Here is a 21,225-nt window from a genome sequence, read left to right on the forward strand (position 1 = left end):
CCACACTTAGGTCCTCTCTACATTAAGGACAGTTTTGTAAAATGTCCCACCCTTGGCCTGCCTTTGGGGTGATCACATGAGCATCAAGAAGGATCAGGCATTGTGTGTCTGAACTCTGTAGCTTTTCACTTGTTTTTGGCTTTAGATTATCCGATATAACCTTGTTCTAAACCAAGCAATGTGATTTCCCTCCCTTTTTACATGAAAGTTGAACCTATTTGGGCATTGGTCTGAATAAAAGCTGAGTAAGGACCTAAGACTTTTACCCTTCTTTCTGCAAAAGAATGAGAGGACTACTGGATTAACTTCAATTGTATGAGGGATCCCACATGTCCTGGCCCATATGTCACAAATGACTAGGGAACAAGATAATGTGTTTAATCAAGGCATCAATGTTCTTTTTATATTTTTTCCAGTTAACTTGCCTTCAGCGTATTTTGAAGGAACAGCTAATCACAGACAATTGAGTAATGTATTCTGCCATTCGCCTGATAGGTCAAATACCGTTTGGTACACTAGGTATTGCACAATGTCGGGGTGGGAGTGTGAGCATAACATAAACCTCTGCTTGGTGAGACACATCAAGCTTGCCCACGTTCCTTCTGCATTACATGTACATGACAAAGGAAATAGAAAAGCCAGAGGGCCCCACCCCCAGTGAAATGTGGAGTGGCACCAAGAATAGCTCAGCCTGCACATGCTAAAGAAATAAGGACTCAGGAGCTACTGGGAGGGAAAGGCAGGGCGGGGCCACCCCAGAACAAAGAGGCGGGAAATAGAACATGCTTGTGTGCCTGAGGGTCTGAAAAATTACATCTGGCAGTGTTCTAACTTGGCTTTATCTTGCTGTCCTGGGACTACAGAAAAAGCTGCCTGTTAGGAAAATATCAGATAAGAATTCCATGTAATTTCCAGCTCCTGAACAAGTGAACAACCACGATAAGCATTTCCTCAGGCTTATATTTGATTTCTGTGTAAATCCATATGTTCTTAAAGGCCACCCACATGCCAGTACATACCTCTTGTAAAATTTATATTCTTCGGTAGAAAAGCACAGAAATCATTTCTTAATTTGATTCATGGGAAGTCAGTTATATAGACGAAAAAACTCTGTTCATATGCAGATGAGATTGTATCCCATTGTTCCTAAAGTATTTTGGATCATGTATGATGTAACCAAGGCACTATGGCCTATATGACATATTAAACCTAAATTATGTGGGCCCCCTGATCTAATGCAGGACTGTCTCTCCCTGGCTTCCAACTCCTTTCATTCTAACTGCCTGCCAATTCACTGCTTCCCCTCACCTTGTCAACTAGCATTTTAACACACAAAGACCCATCACCTGGTATGGAGGGACAAAAGAAAGTCCTACTGTGCATCTTAGGAGATGTACAGGAGGATTGAGAGAAAATTATTCCTAGTCAGAATCACTGGGTGCCTATTCCACTGCCTCTTCCCGCCCATGTACACTGCTCATCTACTTCAACTTTAAGCACATAAACTTTTACACATTGAGCTCCTAAGGTACTCAGGAGCAGGGATATGTCATGTCCTCCTCATCTGCTCCTTCCCTTTCAACTAGTCACTGCTCCTGTATATCTCAGAGACCTGCAGGAAGGAAGCCCCAGTACTGAAAACCGGTGTACTCTGTGGCAAGCTGGAGTCTAAAGTCTTCAGTAAGACGCTTTGGTTTTCATAGAGCTCTGCTGAAAATCTCTGTGGCAGAGTCAGGTACATTCAACATCTTTTTTAAGGCACTAAATATGAAAAATAAAACAGTCAAAATATTAAATTCTTTATGCTAGTTATTCCTGCCTGCAATTGTGTTTACTTTACTTGGTTGCCAAATTACAAACTTTCAATGGGCCACAAACTTTTGTACAGAACTTTTGTAACTGTAGGGTAGAAGTTGTTAAGAGAGTGGAAAGCTGGAGGTTGGGGTAGGGTTATTAATACATAGTTTAAATATTAAGTCATGATTTTTAACATCAAATAAAACCAAAAAACAGATTCATATATTCACTAGTCTCCCCCTACACACACATACACTCTTTCAGAGCCAATTGTTAACTAATGCCTAATGTCAATGAAACAAAATCTTACCAGATAAAACAGAATCAAAGCTTTACATGTGGCTCACAACTTCAAATCTTACCTGAAGAGACCAATCCATACAGGTGACAACACGATGCTTTGACCAATGCTCATCATAGAACTGACGATTAAAGGAAAGGTTGGCTCCGGCTTGAACATCTCTGTGTGGATTCAAACAACAAAAGGTATGCTTTAAAGTACCAAGGCTTACTTACCATGACTACAAATGTAAGGATTTCTGACTGCCCCCTTTTCCCATTCCCTCTTTCCTAGCCTTGTCATCTTCACTTAATAATCCTGTTTCTGGCTATTTGATCATATTGGCCATCTTACCTGGGAGTAATATAAGAGTTACATTTTTGCATTTGAAATAAAATTTGTGCACATATTTGACCCAAAGCAAAATTGCTAATTCCCCCCCCAAACCCTCACCCATTCACCTTCCTCAATCATTGTGTACAAAAAACCTTGTTGTCACTCAGGCCTACAACCTGGGCATCATCTTCAATTCTGTCCTCAATCTTGATCCTCACATTCAGGCTTGGTCAAACCTTGCAAATTTTTTTTGTGTAACATCACTAAGATACAACCTTTCCTATCCACCCACGCAGCTAAAAGTCTCATCATTTCCCAACTTCCACTTCTCTGCAATCTTGCTCCAATCATTTCCATTCAAAATTCTGCAGCAAAGACCATTTTGCTAGTTCATTGCTTTGATTGTCACCCCTTCCCTTGCATCCCTCCACTGGCTCCCCTTTCTCCATCCATCAAACTTGAACTATTTGTCTTAATTTTCAAGACCATTCTCAGCCTATCCCTACCCCACTGATCATCTCTCTCATGCTAATGAGATGTCACTTCCCACCTCCAATCGTCCAATGATTCTAGCCTTCATCACCCACTTGTTACATTTTCAAACAATGATCCCTTTCTTCCATGCTGTCTCTTATGCATGGCAGGAGCTCCCTGTAAACATTGAAAAAGCTAATTCCTTATCCTCCTTCCAAACTCTTCTTAAAACTCTCCTGTGCCGTGATACTTACCAAAAACTTGACAACTGTTAGGCAAGTGGTGAACTGTAACTACTGCCTATCACACTGACTAGTATGATCTCATTGTTTCCTGGTGCTCCTCCATCTGGTCTGTCTGTATCCATCAGTTGTTTCTTGTCTTATACTTAGATTGTAAGCTATTTGAGGCTGGGACCATCTTTTGTTCAAGGTTTGTACAGCACCTAGCACAATGGGATCTTAGTCCATGGCTGGAGCTTCTAGGTACTGCCACAATTCAAATAATAATAAACAACATATTCCACAGTGCCTATGAAATGCATATAGTTCTTATAAAGCCATAATATGCCCCAGCTCCAAATCGACATAAGTTATCACCACTCAAGTTATAATGACTGTCTGGTCCTATATACGTAGTCCCCTATCACATGTTACCTTTTTCTGTTCCTTGTGGATTCACTCACTGCAAGGGTCTAAGTAAGGTCTTTGATGTCATGCAGGGTTGCCACTGCTAACTATCTAGTCGCACAAACTCATACATCCTTGGCCCGCCACCTGTCCTGCCCTTCCCCCAAGGCCATGCCCCTGCCCCGCCCCTTCTCCGAGGTCCCACGCCTTCTTACTCCATCCCCCCCCCCATCGCTTACTCTCCCTCACCCTCATTCACTTTCACTGGGGTGGAGCAAGGGGTTGGGTGCAGGTGGGGGTGTGGGTTCTGGGCTGGGAAGTGGAACCGATGGGTTTGGAGTGGGGAGGGGGCTCTGGGCTGAGACTGGGCCAGGGGGTTGGGGTGCAGAAGAGGCCTCAGGGCTGAGGCAGGGGGTTGGGGTGCGGAAGAGGGTGAGAGGTACAGGCTCTGGGCAACGCTTACCTCGGATGGCTCCCGGAAGCGACCAGCATGTCTGGCTCCTAGGCTCAGGGGGGACCAGGTGGCTCAGCATATTGCCCCTGCCTGCAGGAATGCCCCCATAGCTCCCATTGGCTGTAGTTTCCAGCCAATGGGAGCTCTGAAGTTGGTGCTCTGGGCGGGGTATGGGGGGCAGCACACAGAGACCCCTTGGCCACTCCTGTGCCTAGGAGCCAGACATGCCGGCCACTTCCGGGAGCCACACGGAGCCAGAATAGGCAGGGAGCCTGCCTTAGCCCTGCTGCACCACTGACTGGACTTTTGGCCTATTAAAAACTCCCAGATTGCTTTTAATAGTCACCGGGAGACTGAGGCCAATTCCAGTAGACTCCTAGCCAATCCGGGAGGGTTGGCAACCCTAATGTCATGGAAGCCCTATGATAGCCTGGTAAGGAGAACTAATACAGTAACTCCTCACTTAACATTGGAGTTATGTTCCTTAAAAAATGCAACTTTAAGCAAAACGATGGTAAGTGTATCCAATTTCCCCATAAGAATTAATGTAAATGGGGGGGTTAGGTTCCAGGGAAATTTTTTTCACCAGACAAAAGACTATATTATACTCACATATATATATACACATAAATATATATATATACACACACACACACACACACACAGAGTTTAAGTTTTAAGCAAACAATTTAATACTGGTACACAGCAACGATGACTGTGAAGCTTGGTTGAGGTGGTGAAGTCAGAGGGTGGGATATTTCCCAGGGAATGCCTTATTGCTAAATGATGAACTAGCAATTGACTGAGCCCTAAAGGGTTAACTCATTGTAGTTAATGTAGCCTTACTCTCTACAAGGCAGCACAAATGCAGGGAGGGGAGACAGCATGGCAGACAGAGACAGAGACACACTCTGTGTATGTGTGTGTGTGTGTGTGTGTGTGAGAGAGAGAGAGAGATGCGCATTGTACCTTTAAGTATGCTGACCCCACTCTTAAGTACATTGCCTTGTTAAGTAGATCAGCAAGCTGAGACCACAGGTGCTGCCAGATGGGGTAAGCTGGGTGCAGGAGCAGGGGGGAGGGGGACACCCTGACATTAGCCCCCCTCTTCCCTCCTGCCCCCCCCCACAGCAAGCAGGAGGCTCGGAGAGCAGCTCCAAAGCAGAGGGCAGGAGCAGCACACGGCAGTGGGGGGAGGGACAGCTGAACTGCCAGCAATTGATAGCCGCTGGGAGGCTGCCACACAGGGAACTTAGGGGAGTGGGGAGCTGAGAGGGGGGCTGATGGTCCACCTTGGTTCAAAGCCTCCCACCAGCTGGCTGCAACGGGCTGCTTTTCCTGCAAATAGCGGACAAAGCAGGTGGCTGCCAAACGATGTTATAAGGGAGCATTGTGCAACTTTAAACAAGCATGTTCCCTCATTGATCAGCAATGTAACAACGAAACGTTAACCAGGATGACTTTAAGTGAGGAGTTACTGTACTCCTCAAAAGATAGCCTCCAAACCCATTATGTGTGGAAAGATAGACTTCAATTAGAACAGTACAAAAAGGAGCAAGCCTTGTGGAAGGGGCACTGGATTCATGCTTATAGAGATTCAGTGGCTGGGCAGCTCCACAGACGGGCAGTTGCTATTATTCCAACCTATAGGCTAGAACAGCAGCAGAAGCCCTGTGGTCTGCCTGCAGGCTGGTAGTTGAGAAGTAGATTCCATCACCCCTAACCCCACTTAGGTTTGGCTCTGTGAGGAGAAGGGTGAATTCAATGGATTGGGCTGTTCAAAGTTGTCTTCATGATTCTTCTTGAACTTTAGACAAAGAAACTCTTGCTTTAATTTAAAGATATTTAATGATTGTGACCTTGCATTTACATAGCACCTTTCAGCTACATGGATCCAAATACTTCACAGATTTTACTAACTGGCTGTATAAACTCTGTATAGAGGAATCACAGGAACCTCTGGGGTGAACTGAAGCAGCTGTGCAGTAGTGGACTGCAATGCTACCCAACAGCTTAGGGTAGTCCATGAAGAATACTGTATCCAATTAAAACTGTGGGAGAAATTTTAGAGCTTGTCCACACAAAGACTTAGAGCGTGTGAAACTAGGGTATGAATCTACAGTTCTCTAGCCTGCCACTCAGTATTTGCCTGGGTGGACCCTGCTACCACACACTAAAAGTTCCGCAGTGCACTTTGACGTACTGCACCACAGAAGTTTTAGTGCACCGCAGCAGGGTCCACATGGCCAGTTAGTGCACAGCAGGCTAGTGTGTTGTAGATTCACACCTTGGCTTGTCACACACTCTCAGACCATGTAGACAAGCCCTCATTTAGGCAGAATGTAATTACTCCAGGTGGAAACTGTCTAAGATTTCTGTACTAACACTCTGCCTTTGAAATGTGTAATGACATATTAACAAACACAGGTGATCAAGACCCTGATCTTTTTACATTGTCTGAAAGATAGTGCTATAATAAAGAAGAATCATAATGAAGAAGTTGTCCTAAAGATTTCTCTTGATGATCTAGTCAGTAGCTCAGTTGCAAAGAGCCAGATTTTTAAAGTAGTTTAGAACATCAGGGGATTTTCAACTCCAATAGAAGTTAGGCTCCTAGTCACTTTTGAAGATCCCATGAGCCTTTCCACATCTTTAGGTACCTAACTACACAAAAAATCTGGTCCAAAGTTTAAAAAGGAGTATGAAATGACAAATAATAATCAGAAGGAAAAATAATTTTTTCCCAATATTTCCCTTGTTTTCATCAAAATTTGAAATGTTGTCAAAAGATTGAAATTCAAAAAATATAGATTAGCTCCAATAAGAATTTTAAAAGAAATCAGAACAATCAAGCATGAAGCTATTTTACAAAATACTTCAGTATAACACACTGATTATAGACTTTCAAACTATCAACCTCCGAGGTTTCATTATCTCTGTACAGCATTCTATTTTTTTTAAAGATGCACCTTTATCAGCTTTTTTTCAATATACATTAGAGTGGGGGTGTTATTTAAAAAAGTAAAAAAACTGACCCATCTTTCTCTTCTACATCTCTGCCACTGTAGTCAAAGAATATGTCTGAATCTTCAGCCAAAGCTCGCTCAATTACACGTATTGTCCGGTCAAAAAATATCAGGAATTCTTCTGAATGGAGAATCTGTTGTTTTTCTTCCTCTGTCAATTCTCTAGGAGGAGCTTGCAAAGTACAAAGACATTGTTAAGAATATGACAGTGGAGACCTTTCCAAATGAATCAAAGTCTTCAGCAAAAAGAAACTTTTTATACGAAAGCTCATTGCAGTACTGAAAGGAATAAATCAGTACATTTTAAAATTTACTAAGAATGATTTTAAATGTATCGAAATGTTCTCCTGTATTCACAGAATGTGGCATTTATGCAGAAGATATCCTATATCTTGCATATTTATTATTCTGAAGAGGAAATACTTAAGACCCAAAATTAAATAAACCCTTCATTCATATTTCAGGAAATAGTTCTGACTGACATTAATTGCCATACTAAACTTGAAAAAGCATAACACTTATATAACAGAGGATCTGTCTTAAATGCCCTTTTAAAGTAGATAACTTTTTATGGCTAAAAAAAAATAATCTTCTTAACTTGGTAAAAGTTATACTACAGTTCATTGTATTAAAAGGGCTGCTGGATTTCACGTCAGATAATACTTCTGTTCTATTCTTTCCTTTTCTTCTTGGTGCAACTGGTAAATTTTGTTCCTGTTTTGGATAGTTTGTGAGGCAATGAAATAAATAGCTAAAGTTCCCTTCGCATGTTAACAGTGAAGAAAATTTAAAAAAAACAAACAAATTCTATCTTCTTTAAATATTTTTTTATTATTTGTAAAAGAACTTTAAAACCAGAATGGACGGACTTACTGTACAATTGCCTGCTCACTGACACCAACAAAAGCTACAGAGAATCAAACTCTTTTACAGGCATAGTATTTTTTGGAGCCAGATTCTGACATTTGATTAAAAATATGCTTAACCCTTAGAAGACTAGACATTTTCCAAATGAATGACCATTGGAAGAAATGTGACTACTTATATGTAGGTTTGGAAGAATTAGATTTTTATTGGTTAATGCTGACAAACATAAATTTTACTGTATGCACACAAATTTACAAAATAATATTTCCATTAATAATAATCAAAATTTACAGTTAGGCAAAGTAAGAAAGTTGCTGCTTGAGAAATTATTAGAGTTTCATTTAAGGCTATTTACTTTGAATATTTTGACACATGGATGTTGACAATTTGTGTTTTAACAATTATAAAACTTTAACTTTTTGATTCTTATTATCTACTGTCATTAAATAATTATTGTCTGATCCTCCCCACTGTGTGATCCCCACATAATGTTCTGCAGCTCTGAAAATTTAAATTGATAAAAATCTAAAAAGAAATGCTTAAAAATATACATTGATATTATCAGAAATTAAGGATTGAATTTTGCCAAGCCTACTTACATGAGATGGGGATTTTTAGGCTTGCACACTCAATTGTCAGTTTGTGTGATCATAGCATATGCTTATATTTATTTATAATCAGTGACTAACATATATGATACCTGTGTTATACATCTCCAAGGTTCATCACCCTTTGCTACACTACAGCCTGATTCTTAGAGGTGCAGAGCTCCTGCAACTCCCATTGACTTCAACTGGAATTGTGGGTGCTCGGAACCTCTGAATACCTAGCCCTTAGATTGGCTTAGAGCCCTGAGTAGGTGAAGGTGCCTCCCAGAGCTCTCCAGTGCACAAGGGAGCATACCTATTGCTAAACCCTTTCACAATTCACCCTTTATAATGGTGGCTAGCTCTATTGCTGGTAGAGAAGAGGGGACTCTGGTACTTTGTGGGATTGTGCAATTGTAGCTGGAACTTGCTAAGGTGATAGTGGGGGCACAAGTGGGGGAAGGCTTTTTTTGCCCTGCTCCTCACACTGTGTACTCACTCAGGGGCCACCCACAAACAGGTCATATATAACAATCCTATTACAAAAGATATGGGCCAGATCTTTTGGTTTACATTAACTGAGCCCAAATTCTGAAAATGACATTTTCAATATATTCTACCAGTTAAAAAATACTCCCTACAAGATTCACTGAGTTTACTTTCCTCGTAGGGTTTAATAACCTGTTCACAAACTATAACTTGAGTGTGGACATCAGGAGAAAAGGAAATTGAGACGTTCTTAGAGTTCCAAAGCTAAATTCTGCTTTCAGTTTATACCAGCCAACCCCAGTGATTTGTAATGCATTGTATGCTATCTCTATAATCTTGTAAATCAAACATAATAAACTGAAAAGCTGTCTTTACCAATATGACATTTTAAACAATTAATCTTTGTTTTAGTTATATTAGCTACCTTGGAAAAGGGTGCAGGATCTACCTTTGGAAAATGCCACAGGTGTCAGTGATTTACAACAAATTAATCCTGCCAATGGACCAAATTTCCAGCTGGTGAAGCTCTAATGACTTCAGTGCAGTTATGCCAGAAAAGAATTTGGTCCAACATTTGTAAATAGGCTTCCAAACAACATATCGTAAAAGAATCAACAGCTAACAAAGCATTTTTCTAAAAAGATTCCAACCGGTACTGATTAATAGCTGAATCAAAGGTCTTCTATGTTTGAACTGACTGTTCAGATTTTAATTGAGGTATTTATTTTTTAAAATATCTCAGTCTCTCCAGATCTTACTGGGTTAAATAGCAACAGCCCAAAGGTTAATTCAATATACTTGAATTTACCTTGTATCTCTGAGAACACCTCGAGAGCACTGATATTAAACTGTAACTTCATACCTTGGTGTACCCTAACACTTAATGAAACTCAAAATGACAGAGTTCAAAGCTACACTTCGAAACTATATTCTACTTGCTGAGCTGTAGTATATAGGATTTTTGTTTCAAATACCAGATTGACACAGCAGTGCACACCCCTTTTGACATTTCCCACCCAGTAGCTTTATGTTGGGTTCTGGCCTTAGAAGGCTTGGCACCACGCTGTACTGAAGAGGACACAGGAAACCACATTTGCTCTCAGATACATGGATTCATTCAGGTAGCATGGAGGTAGCAAAAGCAGAATATTTATCTATGATTCTTATATAGCCCCTAGCACCGTAGAACTTGAACACTTTGCAGCCTTCACTGTGTTTATCATCACAACACCGCTGTGAGATAAGGAAATACTATTATCCCCATTTTACAGATGTGGAATTGAAGCACAGAGAGACATGACTTGCCCAAGGTCTGTGGCAAAACAGGGAACTGAACCTGGGTTTCTCAAGTTCCAGATGGTGCCCTAACCACTGGACACCCTGCATCTCTCTTACTAATATTTGTCCTTTATAAGTCTGTCCTCATCATCATAATTGCTCTACATGTTTAAACTACAGGGCCAATTCAGATAGTGCGGCCAAATATGCAGCAAGTCACAGGGGTCCATCTTACCCCATAAAGGCTGAAATATTAGTGTGATGTTTACTGTTCATGATCCAGTGTCATATGACTTGGAGTATGAGCATTACTCTGAAAACGAGAGCTCTGAAATGACCTGGAAGAAGTCAGCGCAAGTAGAGGCACCAAATGTGATCCTGACCTTCCTTGATGGTGTGAGAGAAAAAAGAACACCTGGGACCTGAGCCCTGCGTGGGACTATTTTTTAATCCCACTCCTGTCCCATACTACAATACCCACCCCCACCTGCTTCCACATTGTTTCTTTCACTTTTATCCCACTTCCAACCACAAAAACCTTAGATTCCGCAAAACCCACAAGAGACACAGATTCCCCTATGCTACCAAAAAAAAAGATTGGTTAATATCTATATATATATATACACACACACACACACAGAATTTACACAGAATTTTTACCACTAAAAGAATAAAACACATATTGCTTTAACCATGTAAAAAATGTTAGGGATGTCAAACAATTAAAAAAATAATCACAAAAAAAGATTAAAAGAGATTTAAAAAAAGTTGCGATTAATTGCAGCTTTAATCACACAGATGAACAATAATAGAATACCAATTAAAGTTTATTATAAATATTTCTGGATGTTTTTCTACATTTTCAAATATATTGATTCAATTACAACACAGAATACAAAGTGTACAGTGCTCACTTTATATTATTATTTCTATTACAAGTATTTACACTGCAAAAAAGATTTTAAAAAATATTGCAATCTACAAGTCAAATCATGAAGGGGCATATGAATATTTAGCATATCTGGCATGTGAATACCTTGCAATGCCAGCTATAACAGTGTCATGCGAATGCCTGTTCTCACTTTTAGGTGACATTTTAAATAAGAAGCAGGCAGCATTATTTCCCATAAATGTAAAAAAAAAACTTGTTTTCTTAGTGATTCCCTGAATAAGAAGTAGGACTGAGTGGACTTGTAGGCTCTAAAGATTTATATTGTTTTGTTTTTGAGTGCAAAGATTGTAAAAAAAAAATTCTACATTTGTTAGTTGCACTTTCACAATAAAGAGATTGCATTACAGTACTTGTATGAAGTGAATTGAAAATCTTTTTTTTGTTTATCTTTTTACAGTGCAAATATTTGTAATAAAAAATAATAATATTAAGTGAGCACTGTGCACTTTGTATTCTGTGTTGTAATTGAAATAAATATATTTGAAAATGTAGAAAAACATGCAAAGATATTTATAATAAATTTAAATTGGTATTCTATTATTGTTTAACAGTAAGATTAAAATTGTGATTAAACAAAATTATTTTTTTTTAATCTAGTTAATTTGTTTTGCATTAATCACTTGAGTTAACTGTGATTGACAGCCCTAAAAAATATTTTAACTCCTGGTATAATAGACATCAAACCTTTTTTTATCCCCTGCTTAAATTTAAGTGTTAAAACCTTTATATAAAAAAAAGAAAAACTTGTTTTACTTTGCTGAAATTCTATTTATGACAAACTGAGGAGAGATTTAGTGTTTTCCCACAAATTACCGCAGTCTGGTTTATTTGCCCACCCAGTCCCGCCTGCCACAAAGTACATTTTACCTGTTCCCTTTATTTTGGCAGCAGGTCCTGTGAGACCCTGTGGGAGCCCAGTCCTATCGCAGGGCTCTACCTGGGACCCCTCCTAACAGAGACTGTCAACTTTCCCTTTCACAAGGGGAATCTACTGCCCACCCCAATATAGGCAATAGTCTGCTCAGTAACAAAGCAGTCATTATTCCACATCACAGACTACACCATCTACTGCCCAGGGTGTAATCTCCTTTCTCTAGGCCAGCTAATCCAAGCTAACATGGGGGCCTATTAAGTGGCTACACACTCGGGTTGCTTGAACTGATCTAAGTTTTAACTTTGAAAGGCAAATTCTCTGCACAGCATCTGGTCCATAGACAGAATGGGGACGAGGAAGATGCATGGGGTGCGGGAGAAATCCTACTCCCAGGAAACAGAGCAGCTGGGTAGTTAGTATCTCTAGCCTTTGTTGAAGCTCCATGATCCAGTCCCTCTGTTTCCCCCAAGCCAGACACTCCCTCCACTATGCACTGTTATATTAGTGGTCCCTGTGGAGTTCAAAGCCAGGAAAGGGGTATACACATCCCCTGCATAGCCTTCCTATGCAGTGAAACAATTACCACGGCAGGAGAACAGTATATCTCTAAGTGAATTAGATGGGGGCATTGCATGTAAGAAAGGAACAACTGGCAAAAAGGACATGTTGACCTACTGTAGCATCCACTACTGAATAGTAATTAGCACTACATGAACTCATCTGGAGAAGAAGCCTGTAATGAGACAACATCCCAGCCTCACCAAAGAACTGCTTTCCAAGCATCACAGACAACAAGCATGACAATACAGGGAAAAGGCATAAAAGAAGAGAAAATGAATGTGAAGGCAAATGGCAAACTAATTTTAAACTGCTCCAAATGGTTAAAACTAGCAGGTAAACCTAGTCCTCTCTGCAGCTTGGAAATATAAATTCTTTACTTGGGCATTTGCCAACTATATATGCCCCCTCCCCCTCCACAAAAAAAATCAGCAGAAGGGAGAAAGGAAAAAAATAAACAGTTTGAAAACTCCAGGGTGTTCATGGGCAATGGAGACATGAATGGCTGCAGTTTTGCCTCAGCAAAATCTCCCTCCTAGCTCTCGATCATCTGTGTGAAGCCAACAGTCTATTAAACCCTCTTCAGTATCAGAAACACCTTAGCTAATGTTTGTACGACATAAACAAGCTTACCTCATTCTTCTTACTGACACACCAGATACCCCAGGCAATATTAAGCTTCATATTTTAACCTTATTTTCTTGTTTCTTTCGGCTGCCTCTGAAGTTTTATTTGAGGAGAGCTCTGCTTACAAGAATGTTAATATCATTACTTTTTCTAATGCAAAACACTTCTGCAACTTGTGACAAATACAAGTATAAGCGGAAAACTGAAACACACATGGTTACTCTTTTTAATTTGAAGATTTTTCCACCCATTTATCTTTCAGAGCTACTTCCATTTTCTCCATATCCTTATCCCTGTATGACTATTACCTTGAATAAAATAAAAAGGTTCTATGTAATTTTCCGCAATTTTTTCCCCTTCTGGCAGCTTCCAGATACTTTGATCTCAGCTTTCAAGAGACACACAAATTTCTTCAGAGGAAACTAAGAGAAACCTAAGTGGCTGATCAAAGTATTTTTTTTTCCAGAGGCCTCGTTCACCTGGATGTGCCCATAGCATCTTCACAAATTATATTTAACAATGCAATATTGGGCTTCAAATTTATTTACTATATAGAAGAAAACAAAAAAATATATAATTTTCATACCCCTTTGATGTTTAACACAGGTTAAACAATACGATATTTAGTTACCAGCATCAAGTGAATCTATATGCTGATTGGCTGGAATTTAATAAAAATAGTTGTAAAAAATGTGGGCCAAATTTTGCTCTCTTTTAAAATGAGGCAACCCCATTCACTTTGTACTGATCTGGCTAATGTGTATGTGCACCACTATCTTCTACCGGATAGAACCAACATAGCTAAATAATGCATAGGGCCTATACTGCTGATTGCTAACAGATTCTTCTAGCATCTTATTAGATAGAAAGAGGGTCCAAGTTCTATCCCCACTTTGACCGTGACGTTCTGATGGGCCATAGCATGATGCATAGTGACAACCATGAAATCCTAGGGGGCCGTGAATTTATTATAACTTCAATGGGGTTGTATCATGTAACCATAAGTAGAATTTTGGCCTGATGTCTCTGGAGCTGTGTGGGATCGCAACAAAAGTCAATAAACTCTCTGTATACATTTTAAAATATCATTTTTAAAAATACAGACAGACTATTTCAGAGGAAAAAATATGATGTGCATCCAGAAACCACAATGAAATAAATTCTACACTGAACCAAATGTCTTTTAAAAAACTAAAAAAATGAAATGAGACGTGAAGGCAACAGTTATTCAACATGTAGCTATGAAAACGAATGGCATTTTATCAATCTACACCTGAATTAAAATGATCCCTGAAGATTTCATTTTGCAGCGTCTCAAGTCTTTTCTCCACAAATTTTAAACCGATGTGTTTGGACATAACAGAAAAAATGTACTTTGTCTACATAGGAACTCTCTTATAAATTTAGAAAAGGACCTAACAAAGGCTCCAGCCTTGTTCCCACCAGATGGGAGCAAAATTGGGTTAAATATAAACCAATAGTTTTGATGACAATATAAGTGAGAGGCTAATCCTGCAAACCCTTAATCAGTCAGGGCCTGATTCTTTTCCCACTGGAGTCAAAGGGAATATATAAAGAAGAAAATCTACATTTAACTAAGTACAAAGGAATATGAAATAGTTTCCTGCAACCTAGCCCATTATAAAAATCTGACTAAGTTACTAGCATCTATTCAAAAATAAACCTGTTTAAAAAAAAAAAAGAAACAGGAAGCAGCCTCATTGTGAGAGCATAGCTACAACCAGAGATAGCACAGCTCTTCTTAGTTCTGTACTTCTTTTGGGATTGGGGGCGAGGGGCATGGTGTAAATCCATGCAACCTTTAGATTTGTTAGCTAACAAGAGCTGTGAAAATCTTTGACATAATCTTGTAAGGTGCTGAGCAAACCCTGGTAGAACATGCCTCATATCCCATTGATTTTTCCTGTGTTTCTGACTACAGTTCTGTTGTTTGTCTTGGTAGGGGCCATTCAGCTGCATTTCCGGTAACATTTATTTTCAGGTATTCTGAATAGCCCTTACAAGCTTTTTATTTAATTTCTCTATTTCTGGTTAAGATTATTTTTTTGCAGTTATCTAACAAATTAGTTAAAGTCAATGAACTTTTCCTCTAAGGGTCTGTGTGATCAACTGTCAAAAGCCAGGGCATTTTAAAGGTAAGGGCTCGCTGTCCACAGCAGGGTGTCTCAGACTCTTTTTGAACTTGTCTTCTGTTGCTTCTACACACAGCATGGGGCCTGATTCTGAAAACCTAAAGCTTGACTTTGATGCATTGCCTGAGTAAGGAAAGCAAGGTTAGGTCCATCGATGTTTAAATACAGTGCAGAGGTACTATATAATGTAATTTTTTTATTTTATTCTATTGAAGTTCCTTTCAAAACATTCCATTGAAGATGATAAAATGTGGATTATTTACCTATAATTACTTCTGACCCTCTTCCACAGAAAACAAATGGATAAATAAATAAATGTTCCAGTCCTTAGGTAAATGAACACTTAAGCACATCAGTGACTCAGTTAGATAGACCTTCAAAACTATTATTGGGCCTGATGAATTAGAGCCTGTCTTTAGTAAAAATCTCTGGTTAAATTTTCTTTTTTTTTAAAAAAAAGGTTCAAGGAAGGCAGAATATATGGTGAATAATACTTTGATTTTAGCAACAAAGGGATTCTTTCATCACAATGATAATTAAATATTCAAATAGGACATGATCCAGAAGTTATAAGAACATAAGATTGGCCATAGTGGATCAGACCAATAGTCTATCTAGCCCCGTATCCTGTCTTGCGACAGTGGCCAATGCCAGATGCGTCAGAGGAAATGAACAGAACAGTGCAATTTTTGAGTACTCCATCCCCTGTCATCCTGTCAGAGGTTTGGGGACATCCAGAACATGGGTTTCATTCCTGACTATCTTGGCTAATAGCCATTGATGGACCTATCCTCCATGAACTTATCTAATTCTTTTTTGAACCCAGTTATAGTTTTGGCTTCCATAGCGTCCCCTGGCAATGAGTTCCACAGGTTCACCATTTGTTGTGATTGATTTGATCTGATTATTTACAACATGCAGTGGACCAGGATTCAGGAGATCTAGGTTTATTTCCCAGCCCAGACACCAACTTCCCGTGTGACCTTGGGCAACTCAGTCTCTATGTGCCTCAGTTCCCAATCTGTAAATGAGGATAATAGTACTTTCTTTCTCCTGTCTTGTCTCCTTTATCTGTCTTGTCTATTTAGGCCCTGATCCTGAAATTTACAATGCACAATTGGACTGTGGCTCCCATGAGAAGCCTCACTGACTTCAAAACAGATAAAAGGTTAGAGGCCAAACACAATCCTTGCCCTGAACAACTGACGGACAGTCCAAAGCCCTGATTTTGCCACTTAAATGCTCGATGGACTGCTGCACCTATGCAGGGGCCTGTTGATGTTGGTGGATCTCCACACAGATGCAGCATTCCTCCTACACATTGTAAATTGCAGGTCTGGGGTCTTATATTAGAACTCTGTAGGGAAAGGACTGTCTCTTATGAAGCGAATGGCAGGCAGAATGATGGGACCTGGGAATAGCAGCCACAGTCTCTGTGTGCCAGTTGTGTGTTGTGAGAAGTATTGGGGTCAATGGATCCTCACAGAGGTCAATGGATCCTTCCCTGCCTGCCCCCAATGTGATCTTCTGTGGACGCTTGTATGGGGCCAGTGAAGTAGCCCTCTCCACGATGAATAGAAAGGCATAGACACCTCTGTGCTGCTACTCTGTGCTGCTACTCTTGGTGCCTCAGTGCAGTCCTTAAGGGAGGCGTAAGTGGTGCATACAGCATTGAGCTGGCCCACTATACTGTGGATGAATTTTAGCCTTTGTTGTCACTATGAAACAGATCCAATAACAGATACTGATCCTGAACACACTTATGCATGTGATTAGTCCCATTGAAGCCAATGGTACTACTCCTGTAGGTAAAATTAAGCACACTCACATACTCGGTCACCTATAATTCATGAAGAAGAACTCTGATTTCCTTTGGAAAATACCTGAAACTCTGAGAAAATATGTAACTATTGCCTTGCGGGCTTAGAGGAAAATGAAACATAATAGGATCAATCTATTTTTTTTTAATACTGAACCCATTTTTGAGTTATACACATGAAAAAATTGTCTCTCTCTCTTTCTCTCCCTCATGATTCTTACACTTTACACTCCTATAACTCACACAAGCCCAAGCTGATTTTGTTTTAAATCTGTTAAAAAAAAAAAAGTGTTCCCTGAGCTGAAACCAAATTTCAGCCCAGAGCAAATTTTTACGGCTGGGTTATAAATCCCTGAAAAACAGGATTTATAATGGAAGTGCTGACACAGCCTTAACTACTATATAGCAGTGTGAATGGCGCCACTATAATATCTATTAGAGATTCTTTAAAAAGTTTGCAAAATATTGTCTTGCCTTGCAGAAAAAAAGAAGCCAGAGTACTTAATGCCAACATAAACATGCTTTTAACCCATTATGTGCTAATTTGCAGAAAAGCCATTAATTCTGAATAAGGCTCACAGAGTGCAGCACTGGCAGGAAATGTTCTTCTAAACTCCTGTTTGACTTGTAACATGGTTTTAATCACTTCCATGAAACACAAAAGATGGCTTCAGACTCTGAGTTTTGCTCAGAGCACGAGAAGGGGGATTGCATTAGAGAGGCAAACAGGATTGTTTAGGGGTGAAAAGATAGAGAAATAGATCAAATATCATTTGATTCACATCATTTAATGCTCACCATCGATGTGCTGCCATTTTATCTCTGCTACCACAAGTCAAGTTCGTTTACTGTCCAGCAAGAATGAATTTATTCATTGCATAATGACAGGTTTCAGAGTAGCAGCCGTGTTAGTCTGTATTCGCAAAAAGAAAAGGAGTACTTGTGGCACCTTAGAGACTAACAAATTTATTTGAGCATAAGCTTTCGTGAGCTACAGCTCACTTCATGCATCCGATGAAGTGAGCTGTAGCTCACAAAAGCTTATGCTCAAATAAATTTGTTAGTCTCTAAGGTGCCACAAGTACTTCTTTTCTATTTATTCATTGCGCTTTAGCACTCGCCTAAGACTATGTCATTTGCAACCGCTACCATGCTCTATTTCGAATTCTGCGGTGGGAGTGTCACAAAGTCCATTGCCATCAAAACTTTACACATTGATCATTCACATGAGAGCTGGCCTTTGCTAGTCAAGGAAGGAAGTCAGTGGCAATATGAAACACTTCCACTAGACTAAACTGTAACAAAGAACTAGATGATGTTAGTGATGGCACTCATTCAGATATAATAACATAGGTACAAAGATGGCTCACTTGCAAGTATGTGGAAAACTAAAATAGATAGATATTTTTAGGACTCTATTTAGGGTTTTTTTCTTCTGTTCACATCCGTCCAATGTCTCTCTGCCTCCTAGATTCCAAATATAAGCATTGGGATTCCCTTTATGTGGCAATGGAATGGAAAGTCCATGACTCAACATACACTGAACACTTTTCACGGTATTCAGCAACTTGCAGAGAATTGCTGATATAATGCAGGAAAATTGTCTGAACAGCATCCTTCTGTACCATATTTCTTTTATGTCATTAATCTAGATCTGAGTAAATGGAACTATTTATTGTTTTCAAATTTCTTGGGCTGCTACTTGGGACTACCGCCAATAGTAAGCACTACACATGATGTTAACTATTTGCAGGACGGAGCACTTAATAATGGTAACAAAATCCTTTTTTTAAACACATACCTTCTTTCACCTCATGTTTCTGTTCTTGATTTTCCATCTCTGAGTCATTTCGTGCTTTGGGTTCCACAATCTCATCATCATCTTCATCCTCTAGAAAAAGAAATAAAGAATTGTAACATTCCATTTCAGGGGGAGAGGTTCCTCTTGGACAACTTGTAGCCATTGCACCTGTTAGTAAGTAAATAAATTACCTACAAATGTCCTTCTCAGAAAGTTCTCAAAAGTCAGAAAGACAATATTTTAGCATAAAACACCTGCTAGTGTCACTCCCTGTGGCAACTTTCCATCTCAAATGTTTTAAGAATGTCTCTCTGACCTCAGAAATTATTTCTTGGATGGTCTAGGAATAGATGCAAACACGTTTCAGTCTGGCAGTGATTCCACAAGTGGAACACCTGTTATCCAGACACCTCATTTCCAATTCAATTCTCACCAGATTAATTTGTCTTTTGACCTACCGGAAAGGGTTAAATAGAAGTCTGACCTGAGGTCAGATGCCAGTGGCAAGCAAACAAGCATAGTACAGTTCTGAAAAGTCATCACCATCAGATGGAAGAACACAGCAACCAAAAGTGGCATTTGGAGTTTAAGAACTGTTCTTGCATTAATATGAATTTAATGAACGCTTAAAATTGACACATGTCAGTTACTAATGCCAGATGTTTTATTGCCCTTTTCTAACGTATGCAAATCTTTCTCTCTCTCTCTCTCTCTCTCTCTCTGTACCCCTCCCTCATTCATATATTCCCCTTTTTCCTGGAAGGGCAAAACTGTTAATTCTTTTCATTATGTCTGTCTGAAGTTACAAGGGATGTGATTGTTCAGACCAATGCTCAGTGCTCTGGAGATTACAAGAATGCAACTTGCACCCAAAAGCTCTAAAAGCAATCCAAACTTCACCAAAGCGTGAGCTCTGTCCTGTTCCCAGCAAAAGCAATGCAATGCACTCCCCAGTTCACAGGTGCTGCACAAAGCAAGGCACACACCTGGAAAAGTGATGGTGGTGTACAGAAAAAGAGGCATAATCAAGACAAAGTAGTCTGCACTGCATGACTTTGTTCCATACACACAAATTGGAGCCTAGATATTGTGGTGCTTTATAAACGCAATAAATTTGAAAGGCTAAGAACAGACAATGTGGAACAGGGATCTAAGGTAACCACGAAAAGTCATACATGAGCTACTGGGCTATAGTAAATATCATGTGGAAATGATTTGGGGGAAGGGCATTGGTCTCCACAGCTGCACAAAGCAGGATAATTGAGCATCAACACAATATTAGAGTCTTTCTTTACATGGGAGAATGCATAGTGTGTCTTCTGACTTCCTATACCTTTTGACCTGTGTCAAGTGTATCCACAGCATGGAAGTCCTCTGTGAAAGTGCTGTGGTTCCTTTGCGACTCTGCCATCAGTCTGCCTATTACCATATGGCTCTCTATTGTGTGGCACTTCTCCGGACATGCTCATTGGATACCTGACCTGATGATGTACCCGTATATGCTGCAATTGTGGCATCCGGCAATTCTAACACCAGCGTGTTCACATAGGGCCTGGAAGCAGGATTGTGGTGTGTCATGCTTATCAAACTGCTTAGTTACTGGGACCTTCTACTAATGCAGGTGGCTACAGTCAGTTTTTCCTTCTGGGTAAGATGTCAGTGCTGACAAGCTGTGTTAAGCCAACAGTGATGCACAGTTGTACTGGGTTTCAACAGCATAATGGGCTGCAGACCATTTGTACCATTTCGCCTGCCCAGGAACCTTTCCCTGATGCCTATGGAATATCTCATTACTTGAGCCCAGGCTCGTTACTAGCTGATGTCACAGGCACAGCATGTGGAGCAGCCAGGCACTGCAAAGAAACCCCACAGCATTGCTGGGTCCATTGTTTACTCTTGTCTGGGCGTGAGATCCATCAGTAACTCACACCCACTGCCATAGGTAATGGGAGGGGACAGGAGAGGACTTTCAGACAGGAGGAGACAACAGCATATTCCCCCACACACATGCGGTCAGCCTGTGGTGGAAGAGAAGCACAGAGCTGGCACTGCAGCCAGCTGGGGAGCACACAAAAAGCTCCAACCCCCTCCAGATTTTCAGTCCTGACTTGGGGGGGGGAAAGTCCCTCTGATTGGCTGCTTTCCCTGAATGCCCCTCCTCCTGAGGAAGAGCAGCCAATAAGAGCTGCTGAAAGACGCAGGCAAGCTCCATCCTCCTCCCTAC

At 40.1% G+C, this 21,225-nt stretch overlaps 1 protein-coding gene across 6 annotated transcripts in view; it reads right to left on the reverse strand.

Moving 5' to 3' along the window:
- DYNC1I1 (dynein cytoplasmic 1 intermediate chain 1) overlaps window positions 1–21,225 on the reverse strand; it is a 267,273-nt gene that overhangs the window by 113,323 nt on the left and 132,725 nt on the right. For all 6 annotated transcript variants that reach the window (XM_038391986.2, XM_038391988.2, XM_043509264.1 and 3 more), the window contains 3 exons: window positions 19,002–19,091; window positions 7,006–7,168; window positions 2,160–2,259 (listed from right to left, as the gene is read on the reverse strand). In XM_038391986.2, coding sequence (XP_038247914.1) covers window positions 2,160–2,259; window positions 7,006–7,168; window positions 19,002–19,091 — 353 coding nt within the window. The remainder of the gene's footprint in view (window positions 1–2,159; window positions 2,260–7,005; window positions 7,169–19,001; window positions 19,092–21,225) is intronic.

This window comes from Dermochelys coriacea, chromosome 2 (assembly GCF_009764565.3).
Source record: "Dermochelys coriacea isolate rDerCor1 chromosome 2, rDerCor1.pri.v4, whole genome shotgun sequence".
Taxonomy (NCBI): Eukaryota; Metazoa; Chordata; order Testudines; family Dermochelyidae; genus Dermochelys; species Dermochelys coriacea.